Source organism: Sturnira hondurensis, unplaced genomic scaffold (assembly GCF_014824575.4).
Source record: "Sturnira hondurensis isolate 20B ecotype Veracruz unplaced genomic scaffold, ASM1482457v3 Scaffold0004136, whole genome shotgun sequence".
NCBI classification, from domain to species: Eukaryota; Metazoa; Chordata; class Mammalia; order Chiroptera; family Phyllostomidae; genus Sturnira; species Sturnira hondurensis.
Window position 1 is genome coordinate 5233655 of NW_028076767.1, and position 27472 is coordinate 5261126.

At 37.9% G+C, this 27472-nt stretch overlaps 1 protein-coding gene and 1 pseudogene across 6 annotated transcripts in view; one reads left to right on the plus strand and one right to left on the minus strand.

Moving 5' to 3' along the window:
- The first annotated feature begins 913 nt into the window (after positions 1-913).
- The window catches only part of ALS2 (alsin Rho guanine nucleotide exchange factor ALS2), a 73459-nt gene continuing 46900 nt past the window's right edge, over positions 914-27472 (plus strand). For 3 of the 6 annotated variants that reach the window (XM_037043595.1, XM_037043597.1, XM_037043598.1), the window contains exons 1-5: positions 915-1006; positions 13366-13441; positions 14754-14908; positions 17678-18615; positions 26244-26601. In XM_037043595.1, coding sequence (XP_036899490.1) covers positions 13422-13441; positions 14754-14908; positions 17678-18615; positions 26244-26601 — 1471 coding nt within the window. In that variant the 5' untranslated portion in view covers positions 915-1006; positions 13366-13421. Of the gene's footprint in view, positions 1007-1148; positions 1402-13365; positions 13442-14753; positions 14909-17677; positions 18616-26243; positions 26602-27472 lie in introns of those variants that run through there. The other 3 variants (XM_037043599.1, XM_037043600.1, XM_037043596.1) reach the window with 2 other exon arrangements.
- On the minus strand, positions 24275-25328 carry LOC118985230 (non-histone chromosomal protein HMG-14-like; annotated as a pseudogene).

Below are 27472 nucleotides of genomic sequence, written 5' to 3' on the forward strand. Positions count from 1 at the left end.
TTTCCAATACTGGTGCAGAGTGGACTGGTGCCGAGTTGGTTGAATTGCTGAGGACTAACGGTTTTGCAAGTGAGCGAAGGATGAAGGAGACATTTCACTTTGAGGGTGTGAATGTGATAGACCATTTGTGCCAGAAGCTTTAGACCCTGACTGCACACGTGCCGTTGGTGGTCTGAATACAGGTTTGCAGGTTCAGCGATGGCACACTGCCTAGAGCAAAGAGTTCGCACCCAGTGTGCCAAGATCGGCGCCTCCGCTTGGGCTAATAATCTTCAGCAGAAGACTTGGGTGCGAGCTGAGTCGGAATGGGGTTGCGGCTGCGGAAAGCACACTGTGGTGAAACTGTGTGCTGGGCAGGCAAACTGGTTTTACTCATATTGTATATTGCAGAGCCTTGTAGGAATCGTAGCAAAGGCCAATTCACTTCCTCTGACCCTACTCCATCCTTTGGGGTTGACACTAAGCAGTCCAATCTGCACCTCGAGGCGATAATGTCATTTGCAGGGGCAGGAAGCGACCACCGTTAGGGTACAGCCCATACAAACACACTTAAGATATTTTAGCCTTTTCTCTGTCAAAAGTAGCGAACTCAGCCTTCTGATTCTTGCAGTTTGAGGTGGTAACAAAACGACTGCAACTACCAACCACTCTCGCCATTAGCAGTCACCGCAGTAGTTAGACCCCCGGCGACTGTAGGTTACGTCATCGCCCAAGTCTGCTTCAGGACCGGTGACTCCGCCCTACGCTAAGAAACAGGAGGTGTGTCTGAGGACCAAACTCCCCGGGCTCTACGCCTCCCGGATAGTTTTGATCCATATCAGACGCCGTCGGCAGCTAACCCCACCTACTTCCCGGAGCAAAGCCCAGCCGCCTTGACAACAGCTCACCACCCTGCGGCGGTGCTGGGCCTGACGCCCCGCCCCCCGTGAATCAGCTGATCTCACGGACTCCCTGGGCTGCTAAATCGCGCCGGATGCAGTCTGCTTTGCTGCCGTTGGAGCGTCAGGTGAGCTAGCGCGCGTCTGTCCCTGGCGGCCCTCCGCTTTCAAGGGCTGATGGGCCGAGGCCTCCGGTGTGCTTGGGAGGCGGGGTCTGGGAGGGAGGCACTGGTGCAGGTCGAGGCCCGAGAGCACTTTGCGGGGACTTGTGGAAACGGCACCGCGTTTTCCCAAGCCAGCATCCGATCGACGGCGCCCCTTCACCCGGGCCCCAGGTTTTTGCACTCGCTGCATTTCCTTCCCCCCCAAGATGGGGCACCCCCGCCGTGGTCTCAGTTGTGTGAAATTCCTTCACGCCACTCTGTTCCCGGCTCCGCCTTCCACCCATTCATTCGTGGGGATTTGTCGAATGCTCACTCCAGGTGCTGAGCAGAAAAACCCGGGTCCCTGAGCGCGAACAGCGGTGAGAGTACCAGGCGGGTTTGCCCCAGGATACAGATCGCAGTGGAGAATGGACCGAGGGTTTTGGTGGCTTGAAAAGGTGGTTGCGGAAAAAGAAAATGATATTAAGAGTTAGTAGTTTAGCCAAGTCCTTTGGTGTTTCAAGTGATACCATAGGGTGGTAAGTTCTTTTGAGATGCGAAGACAGGAAATTAACAGGGGCTGTCTTGAGGAAATAGTCCTGACGCGACGCTGGTGTTAGTACTCTTGGATATTAGGGCTGCTTTGGAGATGAGCAACTGTATATTGGCAGAAGTGTTGTACACGAATGCACATACTTAAGTCTATTGCCTTTTAGATTCGTTGGTGGCTGTGAATATTCTTTAAAAGGCTGTACAATTGTGTGATGTGTATTTATTCTGAACAGGTAAAATAAAGACTGGTATAAACTTATACCTGTGCAAACTTATTGGCTCAGTATTTTTAAAGTTTGTCATTAGTATGAATGGTTTGGAGTGACCATTTGACCTTTGAGTTAATGTCTACTTAAAAGAATTTAAATCAGTGAAAAGTTTGCTTTTGTAGTAAATTGCAATATTCTAATCTTATTAATATAAGCATAATGGTTAAGATCCTAGGATTTGAATCTGGACATATATCCACTTAACATTAAGAAAGTTACTTAAGTTTTCTGTCTCAGTTTCTTTATCTCTAAATTGGGGATGAAAGTACCTTCTTCATAATAATGTCTTCACATCTAATGGTTCAACTATCATATAGTACGTGGCACATGGTGGGTATTCAGTACATGTTAGTTATTTTTATAGTTATTCTTCTTTCACTATATCATGAGCCAAACTAACATTTTTTTCCTAAATGGTGGGAAAGAGAACTGAATATTTTTAGAAAATAACTATAATTCACTTTTTAAAGTTGGGATAGTTTCCAGATAATTTTATGATACATTCTTATACTTAGAGAAAATAGGATTTCAGGGTGATCTGTAGTAACTTTGGTATTCTATAAAGGTATTTTGAAGTGGAAAAGATGCTGATGGAATCTATACCAAGTTTGAATTTAGTGCTTAGTTTGCAAAGTATGATTATCGACAGATTTAAAGTTTATAATTAGAGCAAAAAAATTCAAAGCTGTTTCACAGTATTAACATTTGAAAAGATAATGATGAAGGAAATAAAGTACCATGGCCCTGACTGGCATGGCTCAGCAGGTTGGGTGTCATCCTGCAAACCAGAAGGTTGCAGGTTCAATTCCCCATAGGGTCACATTCCTGGGTTCTGGAGGAGTCCCAGTTGGGGGCATGGTTTCGAGGAATGCTGTGAGGATTTTAATGACTTTTAAATCATTTAGCATTTTTTATTGCTTTGTGGCATTACACCTACCATATATTCCAGCTGTGTTAGAGATACAGAATTTTCTCTCTTTTTCTCTTTTTAATTCTTCTCTCTTGAAGACCAAATAAATCAGTCATCAGTAATGAGAATAGTAAATTTTATAGGATATCAGTCTTTAAGAAAATGCATGATAACCACAAGTAATATAAAAACAAACTATGACTTGGTGCTGTTTAGTATTGCATTTATTTTTCTATCCCCATCTGCTGTTTCTCTCTATATTTTAATGGCTCTGTCTTATGTCTTGATGTTTGCCCGTATCGTGCAGTTGGTAGAATGGCTATGAGCAATTGATAAAGTAGCTGAACTAAATTAATCTATATGGGTAGAGCAAAAATATTTTTTAAAAGTAATGAGTACTTTTAGGAGCTCTTGTTGAGTTAGGTTTTTATTGTAGAGTCCTTTTTTTTTTTGGAAAAAAAGATGAACAATTCTCTCATCTCATATGGGGGAAAAAGACTGGGCTGTTTGGTAGAGTTTTAGTTGGCTGCCAGTCAGTAATGCTTAGAGAGAAGGTCAGCTTTAGTCTCATTAATTCTAAAAATTGATCAACTCATGTTTCCCTTATTTATCACATACTATTTAAATATTTTCTACTGAGTAATCAACTTGCTGATACAGAGTTCCCACGATCTCCTTATTAGGAAGGCGGTGGTTATACCTAACAGTGACACCTGGTACTTTCATTCCAGGGTTCTTTCCTTCTATAACTTGAATTTTTGTTGGGCTGAATTCTTAATTAACTTGGGGCAATTGCCCAAATAAACATGTAGCAAAGATGACTGTAGCAGCTCTTAAAATGGCAATAAAGTAGAACAATCCAGCTTTACTTTAGTAGGGAAATGGATAAACTATAGTTTATTCATTTAATGGAATACTATCCCCTAGTATAAATGAATGAACTAGAGCTATGCTTTTCAACATAGATGCATCTCTAGTGCATAAGATTGAATGAAAATAGCAAATTGTCAAAGGGTATATACAGTGTGATGAATTTATGTAGACTTTTAAAGTAATATAGCATGCATTGTTTATTGATGCATCTGTATCTAATGAAAGTCCATAAAAGTATAAGAACATACAGGGAAATAAAACACATTAACTTAGAAGAAAAGTTTGGACAGAGCTCCTTTAGATCTCACATGAAAATATGCTAATATCTGTTAAAACTGATAGATGCGTGGATTTCTTTCTTTTTTTTTACATTTACAAATGATTAAGATGGTTTATGTAATTAGCACTTTAATATTTTTATTTGTAATCAGGGCTCTCTCCCAATATTGCTTTCCTTATTTTGTTTTCTAATCTCAAGGTAGTTGACTCCGGAGAAATAGTCACTTTCTCCCTCTAATAGAAAAAGAATGTGCCTGTGTAGCCACTGTTTAAAGCTTTTCTAAGGTGAAGAGACAGACCAATTATTTACTCAATTTTACTTTGCTGTTTGACTTGTGCTCCTGGGGAAATGCCTTTCTTAGGATATGAGAAATGATCTCTCTTAAGAGGCTGCAGGGGAATTTAAATCGTAGAGACTCTTGGGAAATATAAGCATATACCTATCATGAACTCTCAAAGTGTTGCAGAGCAGATTGACAGGGTGACTCAGATATGAAATTACCACAGATACCACCTGGTTATTCACACTCAAAGTTTGGGTTGGTTATATATTTTTTAAAGATTTTATTTATTTATTTTTAGAGCGAGGGGAAGGGAAAGAGAAAAAAAGGGAGAGAACCATTCATATGAGAGAGAAACATCAGCCAGCTGCCTTGACCAGCTGCCTCTTGCATGCTCCCTGACCAGGGTGAACCTGTAACTCAGGCATGTGCCCAACTCGGAATTGAACTTCGACCTTTAGTTTGTGGGATGATGCCCAACCAATGGAGCCACACCAGTCAGGGCTAGGTTGGTTACATTTTATTATAATGTGGTAAACTTCAGTTTATACTGTGAATGCAGGTGTCCTAGTTGTTGCTCAAAGAAAAAAATTCTCTCTTTTTAAGTATTAGTAAGTAAACCCAATGACAATGTGTTAAGTGGCTGAGTAGTGGAATGAATAGTAAATTTAATATCTGATCTGTAATATGACCTCAGTATTTAAACTTGTGAGTTAAACAGTATTTTCATTTCTAATCAAGAATACCCGTTACTAGCATTTTCAAAATAAGTGAAACATATCTCCAGAGAAGTATTTTTTTGGCAGGTGTACTCCCTGTTCAGTTATGTGACCCCTTGATGATCTTGAGCATTAGATGTTACTGATTGGTAAAGTAAGCCAACATACTGGAAACTATGTTTCTGTAATATTGCCTTAAAAAAACTGCGGCTATTTTAATAAAAGCATAGTAGCAAAATATTAAAGGAATAAACAATTTGTGTCAGAAATTATACTGCAACATGTAATAACAGGCACAAATTATTGCAGTACCTAGGACTTTGAAATTCAATTGCTACTATTATATCCACCAACATGTTTCATGAGAATTTTAGTAATCTGAAAAAAATGTACTTTTAAAATATGCAGTGGGTACAAAAAGGAGCTTGATGGGCATTGCTGAGCATTTATGGTTGCCTTCCTCCGATGTTTACCAGCTCCCTCCATGGGTAGTATTCATTTTAGAGTATAGTTTTAGTAATTTTCAAGGTGAAATTAGTAGGCTGTATAAAAGACTGGTGTCCTTGATTGCACCAAAAACTGTCTCCATGTAATAAGGAGAAAGGGACTATTCTTTCCTGGGTGTCTTAACATTTGTGAAGTGACATGAAATAAAGTGTCTTTATTTTTAGGAAATACCATTAACAAATTACTTATGGGAGTTTCTATTATGAGGTGACACTTTCCTTTTATGTCTCATATTGACTTGTAATTTTTATTACAAGCACTAGAAATCTTCTGTTTCGTTTGGAAGTCTGTGGATTGGAACCTAAGATCAAGGTCTGTCTTCCACAGATTACTCAGCTTGTACCTAGGTGGTTGCTGGGGGTACAGGAGTATACCAATGAGTCATAGTTTCTGACCTCTAGGAGTATATAATATATTTTGAGTCAATAACTTAGTGCATTATCTCATTAATAACAACATTGTAAATAACAAGTCTTTTCGGCCAGCCTACTGACTTTATTCAAGGCATTAATTTTCTGAATCACTGAACTCTAGGTCAGGATTTAGGAGGCTGGTGAGCTTCTGTAATGTTATCAGGCAGTGCTTCCACTGCATCAGTTAAGTCTGAAAGGACTGGAATTTGAAATGGCCTTGACCTTTGATGGTGATTGGTTTGTCAAGGCTTCACTGCAATATGTGAGTGTTTCTTGACTTTCAGGAGTGTTGGTAGAGACTTTGGTGATAAGCTTTGCAGAAAATAGCAGTTGTTGATGTTTAGATTACTTGCAAATCAGGTGGTTGAGTCAAAAGTTTCCTTAACCTATGTGTAAACATATTGCCTGAGCTTCTAAAACCAAATATTTGTTAAACATGTACCCTGTGTAGAATACCATAATGTCTTAAATTATTGTTTACCTAGAAAAATATAATCTTCCAAAACTCAATGGAAAAAAAGCAGAAAACCTGAACAGGCCAATAACAGCAGATGAAATTGAAGAAGTAATCAAAAAACTCCCATCACACAAAAGCCCTGGACCAGGTGGTTTCACAGGAGAATTCTACAAAGCTTTTAAGGAAGAGCTAACCCCAATTCTTCACAGACTATTCCAAAAAATTCAAAAGGAGGGAAAACTCCCCAACTCTTTTTATGAAGCCAGCATCATCCTAATTCCAAAGCCAGATAGAGACACAACAAAGAAAGAAAACTTCAGGCCAATATCGCTGATGAACATAGACGCTAAAATCCTCAATAAAATATTGGCAAATCGCATCCAACAATACATCAAAAAAATCATACACCATAACCATGTGGGATTCATCCCAGGGATGCAAGGATGGTTCAATATTCATAAATCAGTAAATGTAATACATCACATAAACAAAAGCTAAGACAAAAACCATATGATCATATCAATAGATGTGGAAAAAGCTTTTGATAAGGTACAATACCCATTTATGATAAAGGTACTCAGAAAAATGGGAATAGAGGGAACATTCCTCAATATAATAAAGGCCATATATGAAAGACCTACAGCCAACATCATACTCAATGGGCACATTCACAGCATAAACTCCAGTTTACTACATTGCAATAAAATGTAGTCAAACTTTAAAAATAGAGTGTAAATACCACATATATTCTACACTAATTTCATACCAGATTCACTCTATGTCCAATTTTATCTTCAGGGCATTTTGATGCAATCTGCTTCTCTATTACTATTTTTATTGTCTTTATATCTTAATGTCTTGCTATTCAAAACACCAATCATTACTTTTGTAAGTACAGTTATTGCTATTATTTTACTATTTTAACTAATACACCTGTTTTAAACCAGTAAGTGAGACAGGAGAATAAGACGTGAAGGGCCCAACTGTGCAAGTGTGTGTTAGCTTTCTGTGTATTGAGGGTGGTCTGCTTTACAGAGAGTTATTCTTGTAGTCAGAAAGACAGAGCGTACTAGTATGTAAGCTCTTTAAGAGCAGGAACTTGTTTATTTACATAGGCTTAGTCTGTCTACAGATACTTATTGAGTACCTGTGATATATCAAGACTATGTTAAGTAGCTGGGATATAAGAGGGAATAAGATATTTTTTGGCTTCTATGATAGTTTTAGATTAGCAAACCTGGAACATAGTAGGTGTAAAAAATACATGTAGTTTTAGCTGCTGAAATTTAAACATTTGAAAGTTCGTATATTTATGACTTGCAAAATTCACCTTTCACTAAATTATTAAGGCAAAAGGACTTTATCCAGAGAATATAGATTATTAGAGATGAATTTATAGACTCCTACATGACTTAATTTTCTCTTTGCACTTGGGATAATAGTCTAATAACACATTTCTCTTCCCATTTAAAAATTATTTAGATTCTCCCTTGTTCATAAAAAAAAGATAAGGCAGTTTACAAAAATGTATAAATATGGCAACATAAAATAAAGAAACAGAATGAATGAAGCCAGGAGTGAGATTCGAGTACACAGCATACCTACTGTAAAGTCATAGTCACTTTCAGGTGCCATCTTGTGGGATTGTTATCCTCCAACCACAAAATCTGTAACACTACCTATACCTACCTTCACCTGCTGTTTCCTTTCTTTTTCTTTTTTTTTAGATTTTATTTATTCTTAGAGAGAGGGGAAGGGAGGGAGAAAGAAACATCAGTGTATGGTTGCCTCTCACCCATTCTCCAACTGGGGACCTGGCCTGCAACCCAGGCATGTGCCCTGACTGGGAATTGAACCAGTAACCCATTGGTTCTCAAGCTGGCACTCAATCCACTGAGCCACACCAGCCAGGGCTGTTTCCTTTCTTTTTAAAGTATAGAGCCTTTCTCTTGTGAAAGATCAATCCCACAACAAGTGCTTCTGTTTCACTTTGTCCAGGACTTGGTTCTGCCTTCTGTCCTTATCTCCCTTGCATCTAGGATCAATGTCATTGTCCTGCAAACATGTTAGATTATTTCCCCCCAAAACACATAAAAAACCTCCTACCTTTGATCTTCACATTACAGCTATTGCTTCAGTTCTGTTTGCCATTTCAACAACATTTTTTGCAAGAATCAATTCCATGAACTTTAGTTTCATGTCCTTTCCTCTCATTTATCGTCATCCTACTCAAATCTAATTTTCAGTCCTCTCCCATATGCTGAAACTGTGTCCATGCTCAGCAACAGTATCTGTGTTGACATACCCAGTGGGCACTTTCAGTTCACATTCTGTGTGAGATCCCAGCTGCATTGACCTAATTGACCAGTCCTTCCTACTGGAAACACTCTCTGCTTTACTTCACACCAAGCTCATGTTTTTCCATCTCTCGGGCCACTTCTCACTTCAGCCATGTTGCCTTATTCCTCATCCTTTCCAGTCTAAGTTCAGGAGTTCCTCACAGCTTGATCGTTGTCTTTCCTTTCTCATAATACACAGCACAATGATATTATCCTTTGTCTTGATTTCACATATTACTCACATGACTTCCTGTTTATATCTATGGCTGAAACCTTTTTGTCTGAACTCCATACCCATATATTCATCAGTTCAATTAATATATACTCTTGGATTTCTCACAGGCATCTTAAACATAACAAAAAAATTTTATCATACCAGAATTTTAATGCCCACTTCAGAAGGCTCTCTCATTCTTTCCCATTTTAGTAAATGGTATCTCCAACATAGACTTGCACAAGCCAGAGCCCTGGCTGGGGTAGCTCAGTTGGTTAGAGCATCATATCTGTACACCAAGATTGAGGGCTCGATCCCCAGTCAGGACAAATGCAAGAATCAACCAATGAGTGCATAAGTGGAACAACAAATAGATATCTGTCTCCCTCTCCCTCCTTTTTTCTCTCTCTAAAATCAACTTTAAAAACATGGTTGTTCAAGGCAGAACCTAGAGATCATTAAATTTTTTTAATTTATTTTTAGAGAGTGGGGATGGGAAGGAGAAAGAGGGAGAGAAACATTGATTGGTTGCCTCTCACATGCCCATCACCGGAACCTGGCCTGCAACCCAGGCATGCACCCTGACCAGGAATCAAACCAATGACCTTTCTGTTTGCAAGCCTGCACTCAATTCACTGAGCCACACTAGGCAAGGCTAGAGATCATTTTTGATACCCCCTTTTAGATTATCCCCCACCTGTCCAATACATCACAGGTCTTCGTTGTTCTAGGACAAACACCTTTTAACTCTTCCCACCAAATTGGACGCCTTGTCTGAAATTAAAAAGCTCAGGCCTCCTTTTTCAACTGAGAAGATGATTCAAATAAGTATAGGATAGTCTTGCAAAATTAATTTGAACCCTCTGTGTAAGTATGTTTACCATAGAATTAAAACTTTTGAAACAAATATAAATTGTCACCATTAAAATAAATCATCAAAGCACTTATAAAATGTCTTGTAAGCCATGCAACTTCCTATTGAATTCTCCAAGATGAAGTCAATGTTAAAAGTACATAAAAGAAACTAATTGAAGTATAAAATAGTTAAAAGTTTGGGACCCCTACCAAAAACAATAGTTGTTATTTTAAAATACAGGTTCCTAGTTCCTTTATTGAAACCTTTGAGGCAGGATATGTTTTGAAATTCAAATTTTTTTATTTTTATTTTTTAAAGATTTTATTTACTTATTTATTTTTAGAAGGGAGAGAAACATCAATGTATGGTTGCCTTTTGTGCATCCCCTGCTGGTAGTTAGCCTGCAAGGAACCGGCCTGCAACCCAGGCATGTGCCCTGACTGGGAATCGAACCGCAATCGTCTGGTTCGCAGGCTCGTGCTCAATCCACTGAGCTATGCCAGCCAGGGCCAAATTTTTAAATTTTTTTAATATGGTACATAAGCCACATATAACACTTCCCATGGGACCTTTGGTACTGTCTCATAATCATATTAATATTTCTGTAGCAAAATATATGACTATTCACACTACAGGGGTCAAATTAAATAACCTCATATTAGTTCAGGTTTTGCTATCAGATGAGTTCAGATCAGATTAAATTTTACCACCAAAAGAGTTATGGAAAAAAAAAAAAACTTGTAGCTTTCAGAGTGTTAAGGAATTATAGACTTGTGCATGGTTTGTATTTTTCTAGTAATAATTAGGACTTCTATACCAGATTTTTTTTAGGACACTCCCAGATCATGTCTTCTGGATGTATGAGGTGGCTTATTTTTCAGTTAAATCTAGCAGTAGGGTGCATACCAGTGGGATCTCAAAGTGGAGTCAATTCTTTAAGAATCAAGGTTGGCTTTTTGTGTTAAAGGGCTATCTGAAAGTAATTACTTTACATTTCACTCTGAAAGATAACAATTTGAAGTATAGAGTGGTGTGCTTTAAAAATGAAGCTAGCTTTGTTCTGTGGCTCATAGATCATAATACCTGGAGGAGGTGCTCGTCTGTTTTGCTCATTTCACACATGTCATTGATCTCTGGAAAGGCCACGCAAGGCACAAGAGGACCCCACATTTTCTAATTGTACACAGATCTTGTAGCAGAGTACAGGGGTCCTGTCCCCCAAAGGAATGTAGAGTAAGAACCTTAAAGCTCACCTGAGGAGCAGTCTCCCCAGAGGAAGCTTTGTGGTTAGGCAATTTTGTAACAATTGGAAACATGATGCACTGAAAGAACAAAAGGCAGTTTAAGTGTTTTTTGACTGGTTGAGACAAGTCTTACAGATTTTGTGGAGAGGGGATCATAAAAATATTTAAAAAACAAATTTATGTGAGGTATAACTTTATGATATAAGCTTCCCATAGTATTTAGCTTCAATATTCCTTCTTAGTTATGTTTCCTTGGCAGTCTTTTCTCGTTTTCTCATTGTCCTATTTGAGTTTCAGGCAGACATTTCTTGAAAGAAGCCAAACATTAAACACCATTAAAACAAAATGAGATATATCTATAATAACTGATACAGAAAGATATCTATGAGGTAGTGTATTAGCAAGCTTTCTGCTGCTACTATAACAGATTATTACACACTTAGTGGCTTGATATAATATACATTTATTATCTTACACCTCTTTCGTTAAAAGTCCAGTGTCTCTAGACTGAAACGAAGGTGTCAGAGGGCTGCATTCTTTCCCGAGGCTCTAGGAGATGATCTGTTTCTTGCCTTGTACCTTTGAGAGACCACTCACATTCTTGGGTTTTTTATCCCCCCCTCTCCCTGCCCAATCTTGAAACCAGCAATTGTAGCACCTCTAACCCATTTCCATCATCACATCTCTTTCTCTCTGTCTGCCACCCTCTTCCACTTTTAAGGAGTCTTGTAACTTAATTACATTGGGTCCACCTGGGTAACCAGGATAATATCCCTATCTCAAGGTCAGCTGACTAACAACCTAACCTCCCTTTGCCATATAACCTAACACATTCAAAAATTGTAGGCCTTAGGATAAGGGCACCTTTGGGATAATTATTGTGCCTGCTATACATAGTAACAGAAGGAAGTTATAAAACAGTTTGGAGAGTTTTAATTCCCTTTGGATTTGAAAAAATGAGTGGTAGTGAGAAATCATATGCTGCAAGGTGAAATCCTCCTTAGAAAAAAACTGTATTAAAAAAATAGGGGACTGAAAGACAAGAGTTTAACTGTTTATGCAATTTCCCAAAAGATTCTCAACATTTTTTAACGTTAGGCAGTAGGACGGAATTGTTTACATCCAGTTAATCAGTTTCGAAGCTTCCTCCGGCACTTCCACACCCTCCCGGAGGAGTTCTCAGGTTTCTGTTGGGTATTGTTTAACCCTAATCAGGGGAACAGTTACTTCCGGATCTCTGATAGATAAGCACGAGATAGATATGGCTTCAGAATTTCTCTGTATACCACGAGTTGTACATTTTACATGAAGTTAATAACAATCACACATAAAACATAGTGTCACTTAATCATATTTATCAAATTAAAAGCATTTATTAAATCTATTCAGATGTATCTTTTGTTTACATAGTACCCTTCACCCAGCTTTGAATGATTCAAAATAATTCTAAAACAAGTATTAGGTGGAGAGTAATTTCCTCCAGGTATACAGATGGGAAACTGTAAGAATTCACAGGCAGCCCGGAGTCAACAGATGGACCTTACATCACTCCTGCTGCGATGGGCAGTTTCCAGAGCACAGTGACCATGCCACGTCTTCTGCAGAAAAGTCCTACATTTGGCCCCAGTATTTTTGTAGGTCACACACAAAAAAACCTCACTGCCTTTATTTTCATGAGTTTTGTTGCCCTTAAATATGAGAATTTCTTAGTTGAAATGCATTGAGCATTTCTGTCTGCCTGTTTATATTTCTATCTCTTTATTAAATATTTCATTTCTGAACTGATGGGTCATGATATTTGTAGTGTAATTTTTATATAGCTCCTTTCTATTCAGGGGTTGATTTTAAAACATATTTCATTCTTCCCTTTGGATTATGGTTTTGAATTGAGGTTGATTTTAGGAAAATACTGCTAGTTCTAATAAATGAAAAACTTCCTGTTTTAAAATGTAATTTTTTGTGTGCATTCTGAAAAATACACATTAAAACTACTTAAATATGATACATTACTAGAGAGATTTTAGGAATTCTTACTTAATTGGTATTTAAATGTTCATGTGTTCCAGAGGCATTTAAAAAGTAACACCAATGTTTATGAAATGAACTTATTAACACATTGAGTTTCCAGATTGAACCGCCTTCTTTATAATAAAAAACAAACTAAAGTTTGTTGCCTGATAAAGTACAACTTAACTGTAGCTAGTCTTCCTTTGGACAATCAACAGGCATTTTTATAAGCCCAGTGGACAGGCTCAGTGTAGATATTCCTCTTTGGCAGGCAAGATATGAAATAGTTTAAATAGTTTCACTGCATATTTATTGCCCAGTGAATGTGCACTTGTCAGAGGGGTTCCTTTTTTTTCTTTTTTTAAAATCTGTGGGATAAAATAGCACAATATTCTTTTACTGTTCTTTGTGTTTTACCATTTAGATCTTTAATTACTGTAAAGAGGAAATGATTTGGTGATGGAGTGCTCCCACTGACCCATGGACTCAAAGAAGAGAAGGTAAAACCATTTTTTTCTTTCTTCCCCATCTTTCTAGGAAAACACAACAAACAATTCCACATACGTGTAGCTTCTTTTCACTTTAATTTTCTTGTTGATAGTTATTAAGCAGGAATAGTGAGTGATGTTTGTGTTCATTGGTAAAGAAAGAAAGATATTAAAATAAAGCTGATTAGTGATCAGCTTTGTTGCTAGTTCCTTTCTTATGCTTATACAAGGCACACAATATCTTCATTCCTTTATAAAGCCTTTGAAAACATTTTTTCTCACACATAATTTTGGGTTTTTAGAAATAGCCATATTAATTGTAATTATCTTCTATCTTTAGAAAACTGGTCATGGATATTTTAAAAGAAAGGTTAAGTTTGTGGCTTTCCTTCCATGAAACCATGGTTTATGTATAATTATGCCTAATTATAATTTAGAGAAATATTATTTGGCAAAAATTACTAGGTATTATGAAATAAAGAAAACCAAAAAAGTTTCTGCTCCTTATTAAAATATTGGCATCAGTGTTCTATAAAAAAGAACATGAAACAAATGTGCTGTCAGTGGTGACACATAGAAAAACTCCATATAATGGAAACCCAGGGTACCTTAATATGCCCTTTTCTTAGAAGGGGAGGCAGTTAGGGTGTGGTCATTGTTATGTAGCTGTGTGTTTTGTGTTCTTTGGACCAGAGGTATTCGATGGATAGATAGAATTTTTTGGTTAGAGCATGAGAAGAATGTGAAGGATTTTATTGGTACCTATTATAAATTTTGTTCTTAATTGTAATGGGGGGAGTATAGGGGGATTAAATGGTGATGGAAAAACATGCAGTAAAGATTAAACTTAAAAAAATTGTAATAGCAATTATACACTAAACTCAGTATAAAGTGAAACATGGATCCCTGTTGCTTCTATCTTTCTCATCAAATACTTTTTTAACCACGTTAAAAACTAAATTTTAAAATAAGATTCCAACTTGGGCCATGTTATAATATTAATATCTAAACAAGTAGTTAACATATAGAGAATTTAGATTCTTGACTTTTTATGCTACTGAATCATAAAACTTCAAAAAATAACCCAGGTTTTATTTGCTTCTTAGATAAAGATAAATAATATGTGGGTTTAGATTATCACTGTTTATATAACTAGTTTTGTCTCCACTCCTGTGTCGAACCAAAGCATAAAATAGATGCTAAATGATCCAACCCAGTCTCCTATTGTGCTGGAAAAAGGTACAAATTTCAGGAAAATACTAAGAACAAAAGTTACAACTCTGAATTGCAGGAACGCACAAACAATTTTTCTTGATGTTTGTAGCTCAACAGAGGCAGAAGGATCCAAAGAAAGAGGCCTGGTCCATGTCTGGCAGGCAGGATCCTGTTCTGTAACACCAGAGAGATTGCCAGGCTGGGGAGAAAAGACAGTTCTTCAAGCAGCCCTTGGAGTGAAACACGGAGTTCTTCTGACTGAAGGTATTGAAACAAATGGCTTATCATTGAGTGCGGGCCTGCGAACCAGAGGATCGCGGTTCGATTCCCAGTCAGGGCACATGCCTGGGTGGCAGGCCAGTTCCCGGCAGGGGCCAGTTCCCAGCAGGGAATGCACAAAAAGCAACCATACATTAATGTTTCTCTTCCTCTCTCCTTCCCTCCCCCTCTAAAGATAAAAAAAAAAAAAAGAATGGCTTATCAAATACTGTCTGAAACTCTTTAACAAATGCCTGAGTGTTTACGAGCAGGTGAGAGAGTTACTGGATGGGTGTTTTTAATGAACTTTGCTGCAGCTTATATTCTTTTTGTTTTCGAAGTATGTTCTTATTCCCTAAATCAGAAATCAGATTAGTTTTTTTAATTAATTAATTTTTTAAAAGATTTTACTTATTTATTTTTAAACAGAGGGGAAGGGAGGGAGAAAGAGAGACAGAAACATTAGTGTGTGGTTGCCTCTCACGTGGCCCCCACTGGGGACCTGGCCCTCAACCCAGGCATGTGCCCTGACTGGGAATCAAACTAGCAACCCTTTGGTTCACATTCCATGCTCAATCCACTGAGCTACGCCAGCCAGGTCAGAATAGTTTTTATATTTAAGATAATACCATACTAAGAATAAAAGGGAGAAGGATAGTTTTTCAATTTTATAGTAACAAGTACATGAAAAATTAACTTTTTTGCAAGATTACCTATCCAGAGACTCTTTTACTATATACCTTTGTTCATTAAATGTACCAGAACAATAATACTAATAGTAGCTAATGTCTGTTAAACAATTTTATGTGCCATCCACTGCACCAAGCACCTTATATGTATTATCTCTTCAGTTTTCATTAACTCCTCTTATTATTCCCACTTCACAGATGAGGAGGCTGAAGGTCAGGAAGGTTAAATAATTCTGTAATCACAGCTAGCTATACATTAGTGTCAGAGTTGGGATTGGAACCCAACGTCTTAATTTCAAAGCCTGCTTTTTAGGCCACTTGGTTATACTGTCTCAGTAGTTTTTCCAGGTATAAATAACAGCTCATTGGAACTGCTAGTAATACAATCTATAAATCTATAACAGATAGAAATATAGACTGAAGTTTGTATAGAAAGTTGTCTTTAATTTTAGTGGCAGTTTACCCACTCAATTGGGAATTTGATTTGGGCCAGAACTGCCATCACCTTCACTGATTTATAAATTTCTGTTCTGTAAGCATTTATTGAATGCTTACATTACATTACATTACATTACTTACATTACATTTTCCTTGGAGACACTAAGTGAAGACAGATTCTAGGAATTAAAGCGTAAATCTGACCTTGGTGGTTTTACAAGCTTAACATGAATTTTTTTTTAAAGATTTTATTTATTTATCTTTAGAGGGGAAGGGAAGGAGAGAGGGAGGGAAATATCACTGTATGGTTGCCTCTCATGTGTCCGCTCCCGGGAACCAGGAACTGGGAACTGGCCTGCAACCCAGGCATGTGCTCTGACTGGGAATCGAACCGCAATCGTGTGGTTCGCAGGCCCGCGCTCAATCCACTGAGCTACACCAGCCAGGGCTTTAACATGAATTTTTAAAACTTTTTAATCACTAAATAACTTTTCTTGTAATAATATATATTATATTAAGCTAGAGTTTGGCAAAAGCCTTATTTTAAAAATGTGAACTATATTTAATACCTGCCTATGGGCTTAAGATACATAGTTCTTAAGCATATGTAGGTGAAATTCTGTTATTGTTTTATTAGCCCTTCAGTAAGATATTTAGGAATCTTCAAGAATATGATATCTTTAAATATGTAGAATCATACCTAAAAGGCTGGGACAACTGAGGCAAAACTTTTAAAAAATGGATAGCCTACCACTGTTTGTGTTGAAATTTTACTATTCTGGTTTTAAGTGTCAAAGTTTGGAAAAATCTTCCCCTGACAGAAGTGTGTAGTTTGAAATGGAAAAAAGATCTCCAGTGCTATCTTTTTTTGGTGAGAAAATGGTACCGATTGAATGCTAGAAAATTTCAAGTTTTTTTGTCTCTATTTGACTCGACCATTAGCTCATAACTCACGGAGGACACTTAATTGGTTCACTGTTTTTTCAAAATGCCCGACAAATTTCTCAGAATGTATTCCTGTTGTTAAGCAGCAGGTGACTGTATATTACATATATATATCATTTAACAATTATACATCATGTGGTACACAACCTGAAGGCAGCCACATCTTGTTAACACTGGTGCCTCCTGTGCAACCTGGAGGTATAAAGATAATTTCTTAATTTTGGCCAAAATGAATCTCCTAATATTTTTATGCCATTGCATACATTTTCTGCTGCTCTCACTTATTGAGTAGTAGCAGATGTTGTAGATATTAACAAATGTGTCTTATGATTAACAAATTTTATCCTCTGCTCATTTTATCGTGCCATGATCATTTTGTCTCGAAACAGTTGGACTCTGCTTTGGTACTAGCCTACAGTCACTGCTAGAGTTTATAGCATGAGGCTGAAGGAAAGGAGCAATACCCTTCATTTGAAAGTAGCGTTCTACAATTTGTAGAAATTCTCACTATATTTCAGAATGTTAAAAGATGAATGAATTTGAAATATTATGTGCTTGAACCTAATCTCTGTACTGTGATTAATTTTTTAAAAATTCTATTTTGTTAAACCTAGAGGGGATTAAAAGTTTGCTGATAAAATTTCTGATTAATTCACTAACTCCCTCCCCCCCACATTTTTTTTCTTTTTGTTTTAACTTTCAGATGGTGCAGTCTACAGCTTTGGGAATCTTCCATGGAGAAATGAACCAGCAGAAATTTGTCCAAGTAGCCCCATTCTAGAAAATGCCCTGGTTGGGCAATATGCTGTTACTGTGGCAGCAGGGAGTTTCCACAGTGGAGCAGTGACAGAAAGTGGCGTAGTATACATGTGGGGAGAGAACTCTGCTGGCCAGTGTGCAGTAGCTAACCAGCCGTATGTTCCAGAACCTAATCCTGTCAGCATTTCTGATTCTGAGGCCAGTTCCTTGTTAGCAGTCAGGATTTTGCAGTTGGCATGTGGCGAGGAGCACACTCTGGCACTGTCAATAAGCAGAGAGATTTGGGCATGGGGTACCGGTTGTCAGTTGGGCCTCATTACCACTACCTTCCCTGTGACAAAGCCACAAAAGGTGGAACATCTTGCTGGGCGTGTAGTGCTACAAGTTGCCTGTGGCGCGTTCCACAGTTTAGCACTTGTACAATGCCTCCCTTCCCAGGATCTGAAGCCAGTCCCAGAAAGATGCAACCAGTGCAGCCAGCTCCTAATTACTATGACTGACAAAGAAGACCATGTGATTATATCAGACAGTCATTGTTGCCCATTAGGTGTGACCCTGTCGGAATCCCAGGCAGAAAACCAGCCAAGCACTGCCATCAGCACCCCCACTGAAACCCTTGACAGCCAAGGAGAAGTATTTGAGAATGCTCTTGTAGAAAATGCTCTACCTGTAGCTACCAAAGTGAGTGTGGAAAATGTTCAGACCACAAGAGGCGATGCCATCTCCTCCCAGCTAGACATCATGGGAACAACGGGAGTGTCTTCTGCTGGAAATGTACCATCATACCCTAACTGTCAGGCAGTGAGTGAGTTCATGCAGAAACTGACAGATCACTCAAAAGGAGAGAACTCAGAGGACGGTGAAAAACCAGTGCCATCCCAGGTACCTGCTCAATTTTATAATATAAAGCTATTTCTGGAGTTGAACCATCTGAGTTTTTCTTTAGAAACTTCAAATTGACTAAGGCTTGGTAGCACTTTTAATTTCTTGAATTTGTCTATAAATCTGTCTCATAATATAAGCCCAGATAAGGAAAAACCTAGATTGATTCAAAATTACATTTTATATTCAAATTCTTGTCCTTTATGATGTTCGAAGAAGCCATACTGAACTTGTTTTATAAGTAGCAAAAAAAATTTTTTTAGTACTCCCCCCATCCACGACTAAAGGACTGCATATTGGTGGGCCCTTGAATAGTTTTAACAAAGATTCTGTTATAGTACTGAAAGAGTTAGACCACCCAGTGCCAGCAAAGCCAAACGTTAAACACTGAGAACTGCGGTGGAGAAATATTGGCTATTTTATTATGAATGACACCATTCAGGAGAACAGGAAGCTAATGATCCAAAGCTGGAGCTTCCCCGAAGATGGCATGTAGGTTACAGATTATACAGGGCCAAATCACAAGACACCATGGGTTAGGAGGTTCAGGGTCATGCTGGGAGCTGGTTGGTCAGGAGTGTGGTAAGAGTAGTTAAATCATTTTTTCAGATCTTGAGAACAGTTCTGAGGTCTCTTCTGGTGTTCTTCTGTCTAGTCTCATGGGAAAGTAGCCAGGGGGTGGTTCCACATTAGGGCTCAGGAGCTGGAACATAACTTGGGTGAAGATGTTATCTTTGGCCTGCCAGAGGCCAGATCTTGTGATCGTTAGTCAGGTCTGGGCTTCCTCGGGGGTTGCTTATTATCCAGGGAAAGGGCTAGGTGTCTAGAAAGAGAGAGAGAAATATAATTTCTAGGACTTCAAGCTAAATTTAATCAAAGTCATAAAGACCCTTGGTTTCAATTCTTCTGGCTTGTATTTGTACACATTTTAGATTCTGAAGAATAAAGTCTTTCATTATCAGAGATGATTGCTATGTAGCAGATCCTTCAGTTGTAAGCAGACTTAAAAATGAAAAACCTTACTGGCATTACTTTGAGTTTTTTTCAATTGTACCTTGGTCTTTACCAGACTTTGTTTGGAGAGGTGGTGGTAGTTAATATTTCTCCATCTTATTTAAACTACTCTCGTTTTGAAAACTGGTAATAAATGGGGAAAAGTTACCAGTGGCATACAGTAGAGTTAGTCTCCTGATTAAAACAAATTGTTCTAAAATTATTTTTTTTCTCTTAGTATAAGCCTTTTGATTTAGCTTTACCAAAATTCTCAGATAATAAAACAACAACAACAACAAAAACAAAACAAAATAAAAACATCTCATCATAAAAGGAGTGTTTTTCAGGTTTGTGAAATGACAAAGCTTTTGATTGTTTATTTTCAGGTTTGTGAAATGACAAAGCTTTTGATTGTTTATTTCTGTTGTTTACTCCCTCAGAAAGAGAACATGACTTAGAAGTGTTTTTAAAAATAGTTTTGATAGCCTAATCATTAAACCTAGTGGATGTTTGATTTTTAAAAATTAAGAATAAGCTGTTTGGAGAAAGATATGATAAAATGCAAACAAAAAGAATAATTTAGCAGGAATGCATGTACAGAATTTCCAGACTTGTACATGTTTATGAAAAAGTTTGACTTTTTAAAAGTCGTACCTCTGGCCCTGACTAGTGTTGCTCCGTGGAATGAGCACTGGCCTGCAAACCGAAGGGTTGCTGGTTTGATTCTCAGTCAGGGCACATGCCTGGGTTGTTGATCGGGTCTCCAGTGCGGGTCACACAAGAGGCATCCACACATTGATGTTTCTCTCCCTCCCTGGCCCTCTGTCTAAAAATAAATAAACTCTTTAACCAAAACAAAAGAAAATACATATTAAAAAATTAAAAAGTCATTCTTCTTATTTATTAAATTGAAGTTAAAGATTATTATATGTTGTTTATTTGATTACTAGCTTATCATTATTGAAACTGCATTTTTCTTTGGGCTTTTTTTGTTAAACATTTAAATTTTTTGCTACCTGTGCTAGTTTTTCTTGTTCTTTAGACTGCAATTTTTAAATGTTTTAATTTGATTTTATTTTTCATTATTTTTTTATTGGTTATGTTAGTAAAGTTGTCCCAATCCTCTCCTTTTGCCTCCCTCCACCCAGCACCCTCCACTTTCTCAGGTAATCCCCACACCTTCATTCATGTTCATTGGTCATGCATATAAATTCTTTGGCTACTCCATTTCCTGTACTGTACTTTACAACCCCGTGGCTGTTCTATAACTACCAAATTGTATTTCTTAATCCCTTCGCCTCTTCACTCTTTCCCCTAGACCCTCTCTGCCCTCTGGCAACCATCAAAACATTTCTGCATGTATGATTTTGTTTCTGTTTTTTTTGTTTCCTTAGTTTGTTTTTTAAATTCAATCATTGATTGATATGTATTTATTGCCATTTTATAGTTTTGATCATCTTCTTTTTTCTTAAATAAGACACTTTAACATTTCATATAATAATGGTTTGGTGATAATGGACTCCTTTAGTTTTTCTTGTCTGGGAAGCTCTTTATTGGCCCTTCAATTCTAAATGATAGCTTTGCTGGGTAGAGCAGTCCTGGCTGTAGGTCCCTGCTTTGCATGACTTTGAATATTTATTGCCACTCCCATCTAGCCTGCAAATTTTTTCGAGAAATCAGCTGACAATCTTGAGGGAATTCCTTTATAGGTAACTAACTGTGTTTCTCTTACTGCTTTTAAGATTCTTTCTTTGTCTTTATCCTTTGGCATTTTAATTATGATATGTCTTGGAGTGGGCCTTTTTGCATCCATTTTATTTAGGACTCTCTGTGCTTCCTGGACTTGTATTTCTAGTTCCTTCACCAAATTAGGGAAATTTTCTTTCATTATTTTTTTCAGAAAGTTTTCGCATGTCTTGCTCTTTTTCTTCTCTTTCCATCACCCTTATGATGTCAATGTTGGTACACTTGAAGTTGTCCCAGAGGCTCCTTACACTATCATTGTTTTTTCGATTATTTTTCTTCTTGCTGGTCTGATTGGTTGTTTTTGCTTCTTTATGCTCCAAATCATTGATTTGAGTCTCAGCTTTTCGAGGTCAGCTGGTGATTGTTTGAGAGGCTTTAGGAAGATCTGAAGTATGAGCTAAGACAAGCTATTCATATGGAAAAGTGACAGTTAAGAGTTTGAGTGGGTCCAAACTCTTGGTGTAAGTTGGGTGACAAGGAATCACAAGGGTGGGGCAAACAATGTGAGTCAGATTGCTGGATTCTCAGATATGGTGCCTCCTGTTCTATGGCTCTGTGGGGGAGGGCTCAGAAAAGGAACAGTGGCCTCTGCTAGCACTTCTGCCTGGCAGAAAGCTGTCTCCCAGCTCTCTGCCTGATGCCAGACACTGCAGTTCCTCCCCATATGCCATTGGTGCCTTTCAAGCTACTGTCCTGGTGCTGAGGCTCACAGGATTGAGTGAGTCTGAGTAAGTCCGTGTATGGGCCCTTTAAGAGGAACTGCTTGAGAATATATAATTTCTTCTACTCTCAATCCCCACGGGTTTTTACCACCAAAAGTTATGGGGGACTTAACCTTCCTGTCACTGGAATCCTGGGCTTGTGGGGCTGGAATCCCTCTCTCCCAAGATATCCCTCTCTCCCAAGATATCCCTCTCTCCCAAGATATCCCTCCTGATTGTTATCCGCCACATGTGGGTGTGGGATCAGCCCATTCTGTGTCTCTGCATCTCTGGGTCTCTGGGTCTCCTCCCCTTCCTACCAGTGTGGATGACTGTGGTTTCTTCTTTAATTCTGTAGTTGTGGACTTCCATTCAGCTCGATTTCTAACAGTTCTGAGTGATGGTTGTTCTTGATGTAGTTGTGTGAGGAGGCAAGGCCAGGCATGTTTACCTAGACTGCCATTTAGGAAAATCTCCCACCAGTGCTAGTTTTGGCAAAAACTGTAGTGTGTTTATACTATATTTAATTCAATTTTTGCAAATAATCTGTGTGTTATATGGCAACTTCTAGGACAGTTTTTTTCTCCTTTGGCCAGATATTTTCTCCTTTGGCCAGATATAACTGAAAGAGCATCTTAATTTTGTGAAATAAACCAAACTATTTGTCAGTGAAGCTTATATTTTCACTGTTGAATTTCATTATTGGGGGAATGGCACTCCTAAACTTATGTCTTTCATCAACATTGCTAGCTATGTTTTTTGGTGTTGTTTTGTTTATTTGTTTTATGTATTGTTAAATATAATTAAGTAGAGGAGCCTCTTAAAAACAATAGTTTAAAGTTTATATAAGATAGAATTTTGTGACTTTTTTTTACTTAATGGTAAGAACATCCTAAAGTAGTCACCCCTAAATGCCATTGCTACCTCTGTTAGGTGCCTTGATAAACAAAGGGTAGAAAACCAGTGATGCTGGTTCTTCTGAACAATATCATGGGGACTGTGTTACAGGCTTTATATTGAACTTTTGTTTTAAATGGAACATTTATTTATTAAATACAGGATTGCCAAAAGTAGTTTTACAGTTGTTTGTATGGAAAATAATACAGTAGTTAATAAATAATAATAAAAGAATAAGCTGTTTTGCACACTAACCATTGTAAACCTACTTTTGTTCCATGCTGTATTTTAATGACTCACTTGCACAGAAATAGCTGTCTTGAATTTAGTATTTAATTCAACAAATGTATTGAGTATCTGTCAAGCACTGTGCTAGTAGTCAACAGTAGTTATTTCCTTTTAAGATAATCAAAAGCTGCCCTAGCCAACTGTGGCTCAGTTGGTTGGAGCATTGTTTCATAGACCCAAAGGCTGAGGATTCAATTCCCAGGCAGGGCACATACTCAGGCTGCAGGTTCAGTCTCCAGTCAGGCCCATAAGATAAGGCACCCAATGGATATTTCTCTCTCACACTGATGCTTCTCTCTCCCTTCCTCTATATCTAAAATGGAAAAAAAAAAAACAAAAAAACTTGGGTAAGGATTTTTTTTTAAAACATCAAAAGCCAATGTTAAAAAAATTTTGAGGGGGTTTGGTTTTTAGTTCAGGATAAATTAAGGAATGTGTATATACCCTTTGACCTTAGGGTAGCATAGGAAGCAAGTTGTTTACTGTGACCTGAGCTGGTAAGTCAAAAGCTTTTTGTATGTAGTTATTTAGGTACTTTTTAATAAATAATGGTGCTTGACAGTTCACAATAAATTTGAACTGATTTTTCATTAAGATATTAGAAAACTTCAGTTTGACTTTCGAATACAGCAATGAATAACACAAAGAACATTGGTTCCAAGTGTTTAATTATTAACCTACCACATTTAGTCTTTGTGGTAGTGAGAGCAAAAGTAATAACCTCAGTTTACTTAGTCCCTGGGTCATGGAAAATAACTCATTGATGAAATAATAGAAGGACTTGAACTAAGAGCATAATTTAGGGCCTGATAGGCCAGAGGTATAACTTATTTTTCTGCCTATATATGTTGTTTCTAAATTTATATTTATAAAACATTTTGGGAAAAGCTTTTTTATTTTATTTTTTATTTTATTTATTTATTTTTCATAAGTGAGATTTTATTGGTGTTCTGAAGTACACAGACATTTCAATTTGTACACAGTTCTTGACATACATACCAAAAATGTAGTCATGTAGTTATGATTCTTTTCTGAAGTTATTCCAGTGACTTTCCAGCTTAAAATTTGGGGACTAATTTCCTTAATAGAGTATCAAGTACCAATATCTGCAAATGTTGATACGCTGTTACATCAAAGCCCAACTAATTCACCATTTTATATATATACTACATAATTGAATTTTCAATCTTTCACAGCACATTAACGAAGTTACTAGAAAACTGGACTACAACAAGATGTTACAGAGTGCACACGGTTCTGATGGGGGGGGGAGTCAAGATCAAGGAGTGGCTTTATTTAGGAAACACGTCTACCAAAAACATGGGAATAGAAGTAATTTAAAATGTTCGAGACATAGTAAATGCACAACTGACTCCAAATTGCCACTTAGTGTGCTTTGTATTATAGGATATAAAAATGCTCCCCATCCATGGAATGTTTAGCCGGCACCCAAGACAATCAAAACCTCCCATATTCAATATCCCACTATTTTCTGGTTGTACCAAAAAATAAACAACCAGCAAATGATTTCACCTCTTAAAAAAAATCATTTACACTTAAAAAAATGGGATGAGGTGGAATTCCCTCCTTAAAAATGTTTCTAGAGCTACTAAAAAACTTGCATTTACAAAATAGTTGATAAAAGTATTCCTCTGGATTGTACAAGAAGGGAGACAGGGACCACTGATAAGACATGATATGTGATATTAATCAGAGTTGGCTTCTTTTTCTCCTGCTTCATCCGAGGCAGGACTTTCCTCATTTTTAGTTTCTCCATTCTCCGCAGGTAGATCTTCCTTAGGTTCCTGGTTAGCCAGGTCAGCCAGTTTTCCCCTTAGCTCCCCTCTTCCCTTTCATTTGCACCTTTTTGTCTGCAGGTTTGTCCTTTCCTGCTGCCTTTTTTTGGCTTGGTTTCCACTTTTGCAGGAGCAGGCTTACTTAGCTGACACGCCGATCTCCTCTTGGGCTCCTCCTTCGCTGCCCCCTCGGCTGAGCTGACCTTCCTCTTGGGCATCCTGGCGGTGGGGCGGGTGCCTGCCGGGTACCTGAGAGCCGAGGTGCGTGGGGAACTTTTGCAAACCTGGAGTTCCTGGTTGATAACTGCTCCTCCTATTTTATTTTTTAAAAGTTTGTATTTATTTTTAGAGAGAAGGGAAGGGAGGGAGAAAGAGAAGGATAAAAACACCAATCTGTGGTTGCCTCTCATGCATCCCCCACAGGGGACCTGGCCGGCAACCCAGGCATGTGCCTGGGGTGGGAATAGAACCGGTGACCCTTTGGTTCGCAGGCCTATGCTCAATCCACTGAGCCACACCAGTCAGGAGAGGAAAAGCTTTTTTAAAAACATATAATTTTTTCCCTGATATTTCTTAGGAGCATTCTATGTAAATTTTCATAAAAGTGATATATAATAAAACTGTCATCTTTTCAACTTTGTATTCAGGGCTGTCACAGTGTACTTCATGTTAAAGATTATGTTTTCGCATCTTTTTTCTCTTGTCCCTTTTTACTATGCATGACTTTATGAAAGTAGCTGAGGCTTGTTTTTAAATACCGTAGAAAAATATAACACTAAAAAGGAAGTACTTTTGATAAGGAACTGTATTTTGCATACTAATTTTTTTTTAGATTTTATTTATTTATCTTTAGAGGGGAAGGGAAGGAGAGAGGGAGAGAAATATCAATGTATGGTTGCTTCTTGTGCATTCCCTGCTGGGAACTGGCCTGCAGCCCAGGCTTGTGCCCTGACTGGGAATCGAACCATGATCCTTGAGTTCTCAGGCCTATGCTCAGTCCACTGAGCTACACCAGTCAGGGCTCATTTTCATATAAAGTCAAATCGATGATCAAGAAAGCAATATTGTTTAAGTTGGAGATAATGAGACTTTTATATTACGTACTTTCCTGTATATGCAAATAGTGATCAATGTTAAACATTTTTATTGATTGCTATTGTATAAGGGATCATATTTTTATATATTTTTTTATGTGTATGTGTTTTAGCCTCTTGTAGAAGAAGCAGTTCCCAATCTTCACAGCCCACCAACCACAAGCACCTCAGCCCTAAACAGCCTGGTGGTCTCATGTGCGTCTGCTGTTGGTGTGCGAGTGGCTGCTACGTATGAAGCTGGGGCCTTGTCACTTAAGAAAGTTATGAACTTTTATAATACAGCCCCTTGTGAACCTGGAGCTCAGGCAGGCAGTGGTTCCATAGGACCAGAAAGTCTGAAAGATAGCAGAGAAGAACAGGTGAAACAGGAATCAATGCAAGGAAAGAAAAGTTCCAGTCTTGTGGATATCAGAGAAGAAGAATCGGAGGGAGGCAGCCGGAGACTCTCCCTCCCTGGATTGCTGTCACAAGGTAAGGAAATAGACAGGTTTTGTGAATTGACTTGTGCTGGATCCAAGATGCTCCTGACCTCACGTACTATATTATTATAAATTAGCTTTCCAAATTGCTAAAGCTGACATTGAAGTGTCAAAATTTATTTAATGATGGTTTTAAAAGAAAGTTACTTATTTGTGTGCTCTAGAAGTAAGTTGAGAGCCTAACTTTTTTAGTGATGTTTGTTCCTGCCTATGAACTTTATTATGAGCCTTATTTTGTTCTGGAATGTAGCAGTGGCTTCCTTATTTCCTAGTTGGGGCCTATAATCCAGGTAGGTGGAGTTGCAGATGTGACCATGGGATATATGCGTAGTTACATACTTGACCTGAAAGTAAAGATAACTTTAAGAGAAAAACTTCATTTTTTTAAACCACCAGCGATAAATGCTTGGAATATTAAGAATATTCTGTATTTGGGCCTACATTTTTCAATCAGTTTAGGAATCTTAGTCATCTAGACTTTTCAAAATGTGTCCTGCACACCAGCAATTTCAGTAGCATCTGGGAATTTGTTAGAAATGCAGGGTGTCAGGCCCCTCTTCAAACCTAATGAATCAGAATGTGCCTTAGAACAAGATCCCAGGTGACTAGTGTGTGCTTTCAAGTTTGAGAAGTATTGTATTTGACTAGGAGTTGGCAAACTTTTTCTGTAAAGAATTAAGAGCTATATTTATGATTTGCAGGCAATATACATAGTCTCTGTTACAACTACTTAACTTTGCTGTTGTTGCTTAAAAGCAGCCAGAGATAATAGATAATGAATGATCAAAGGCATATTCCAATAAAACCTTATTTACAAAAATAAGCATTGGGCTGTATTTGACCCACTGGCTACAGTTTACCAA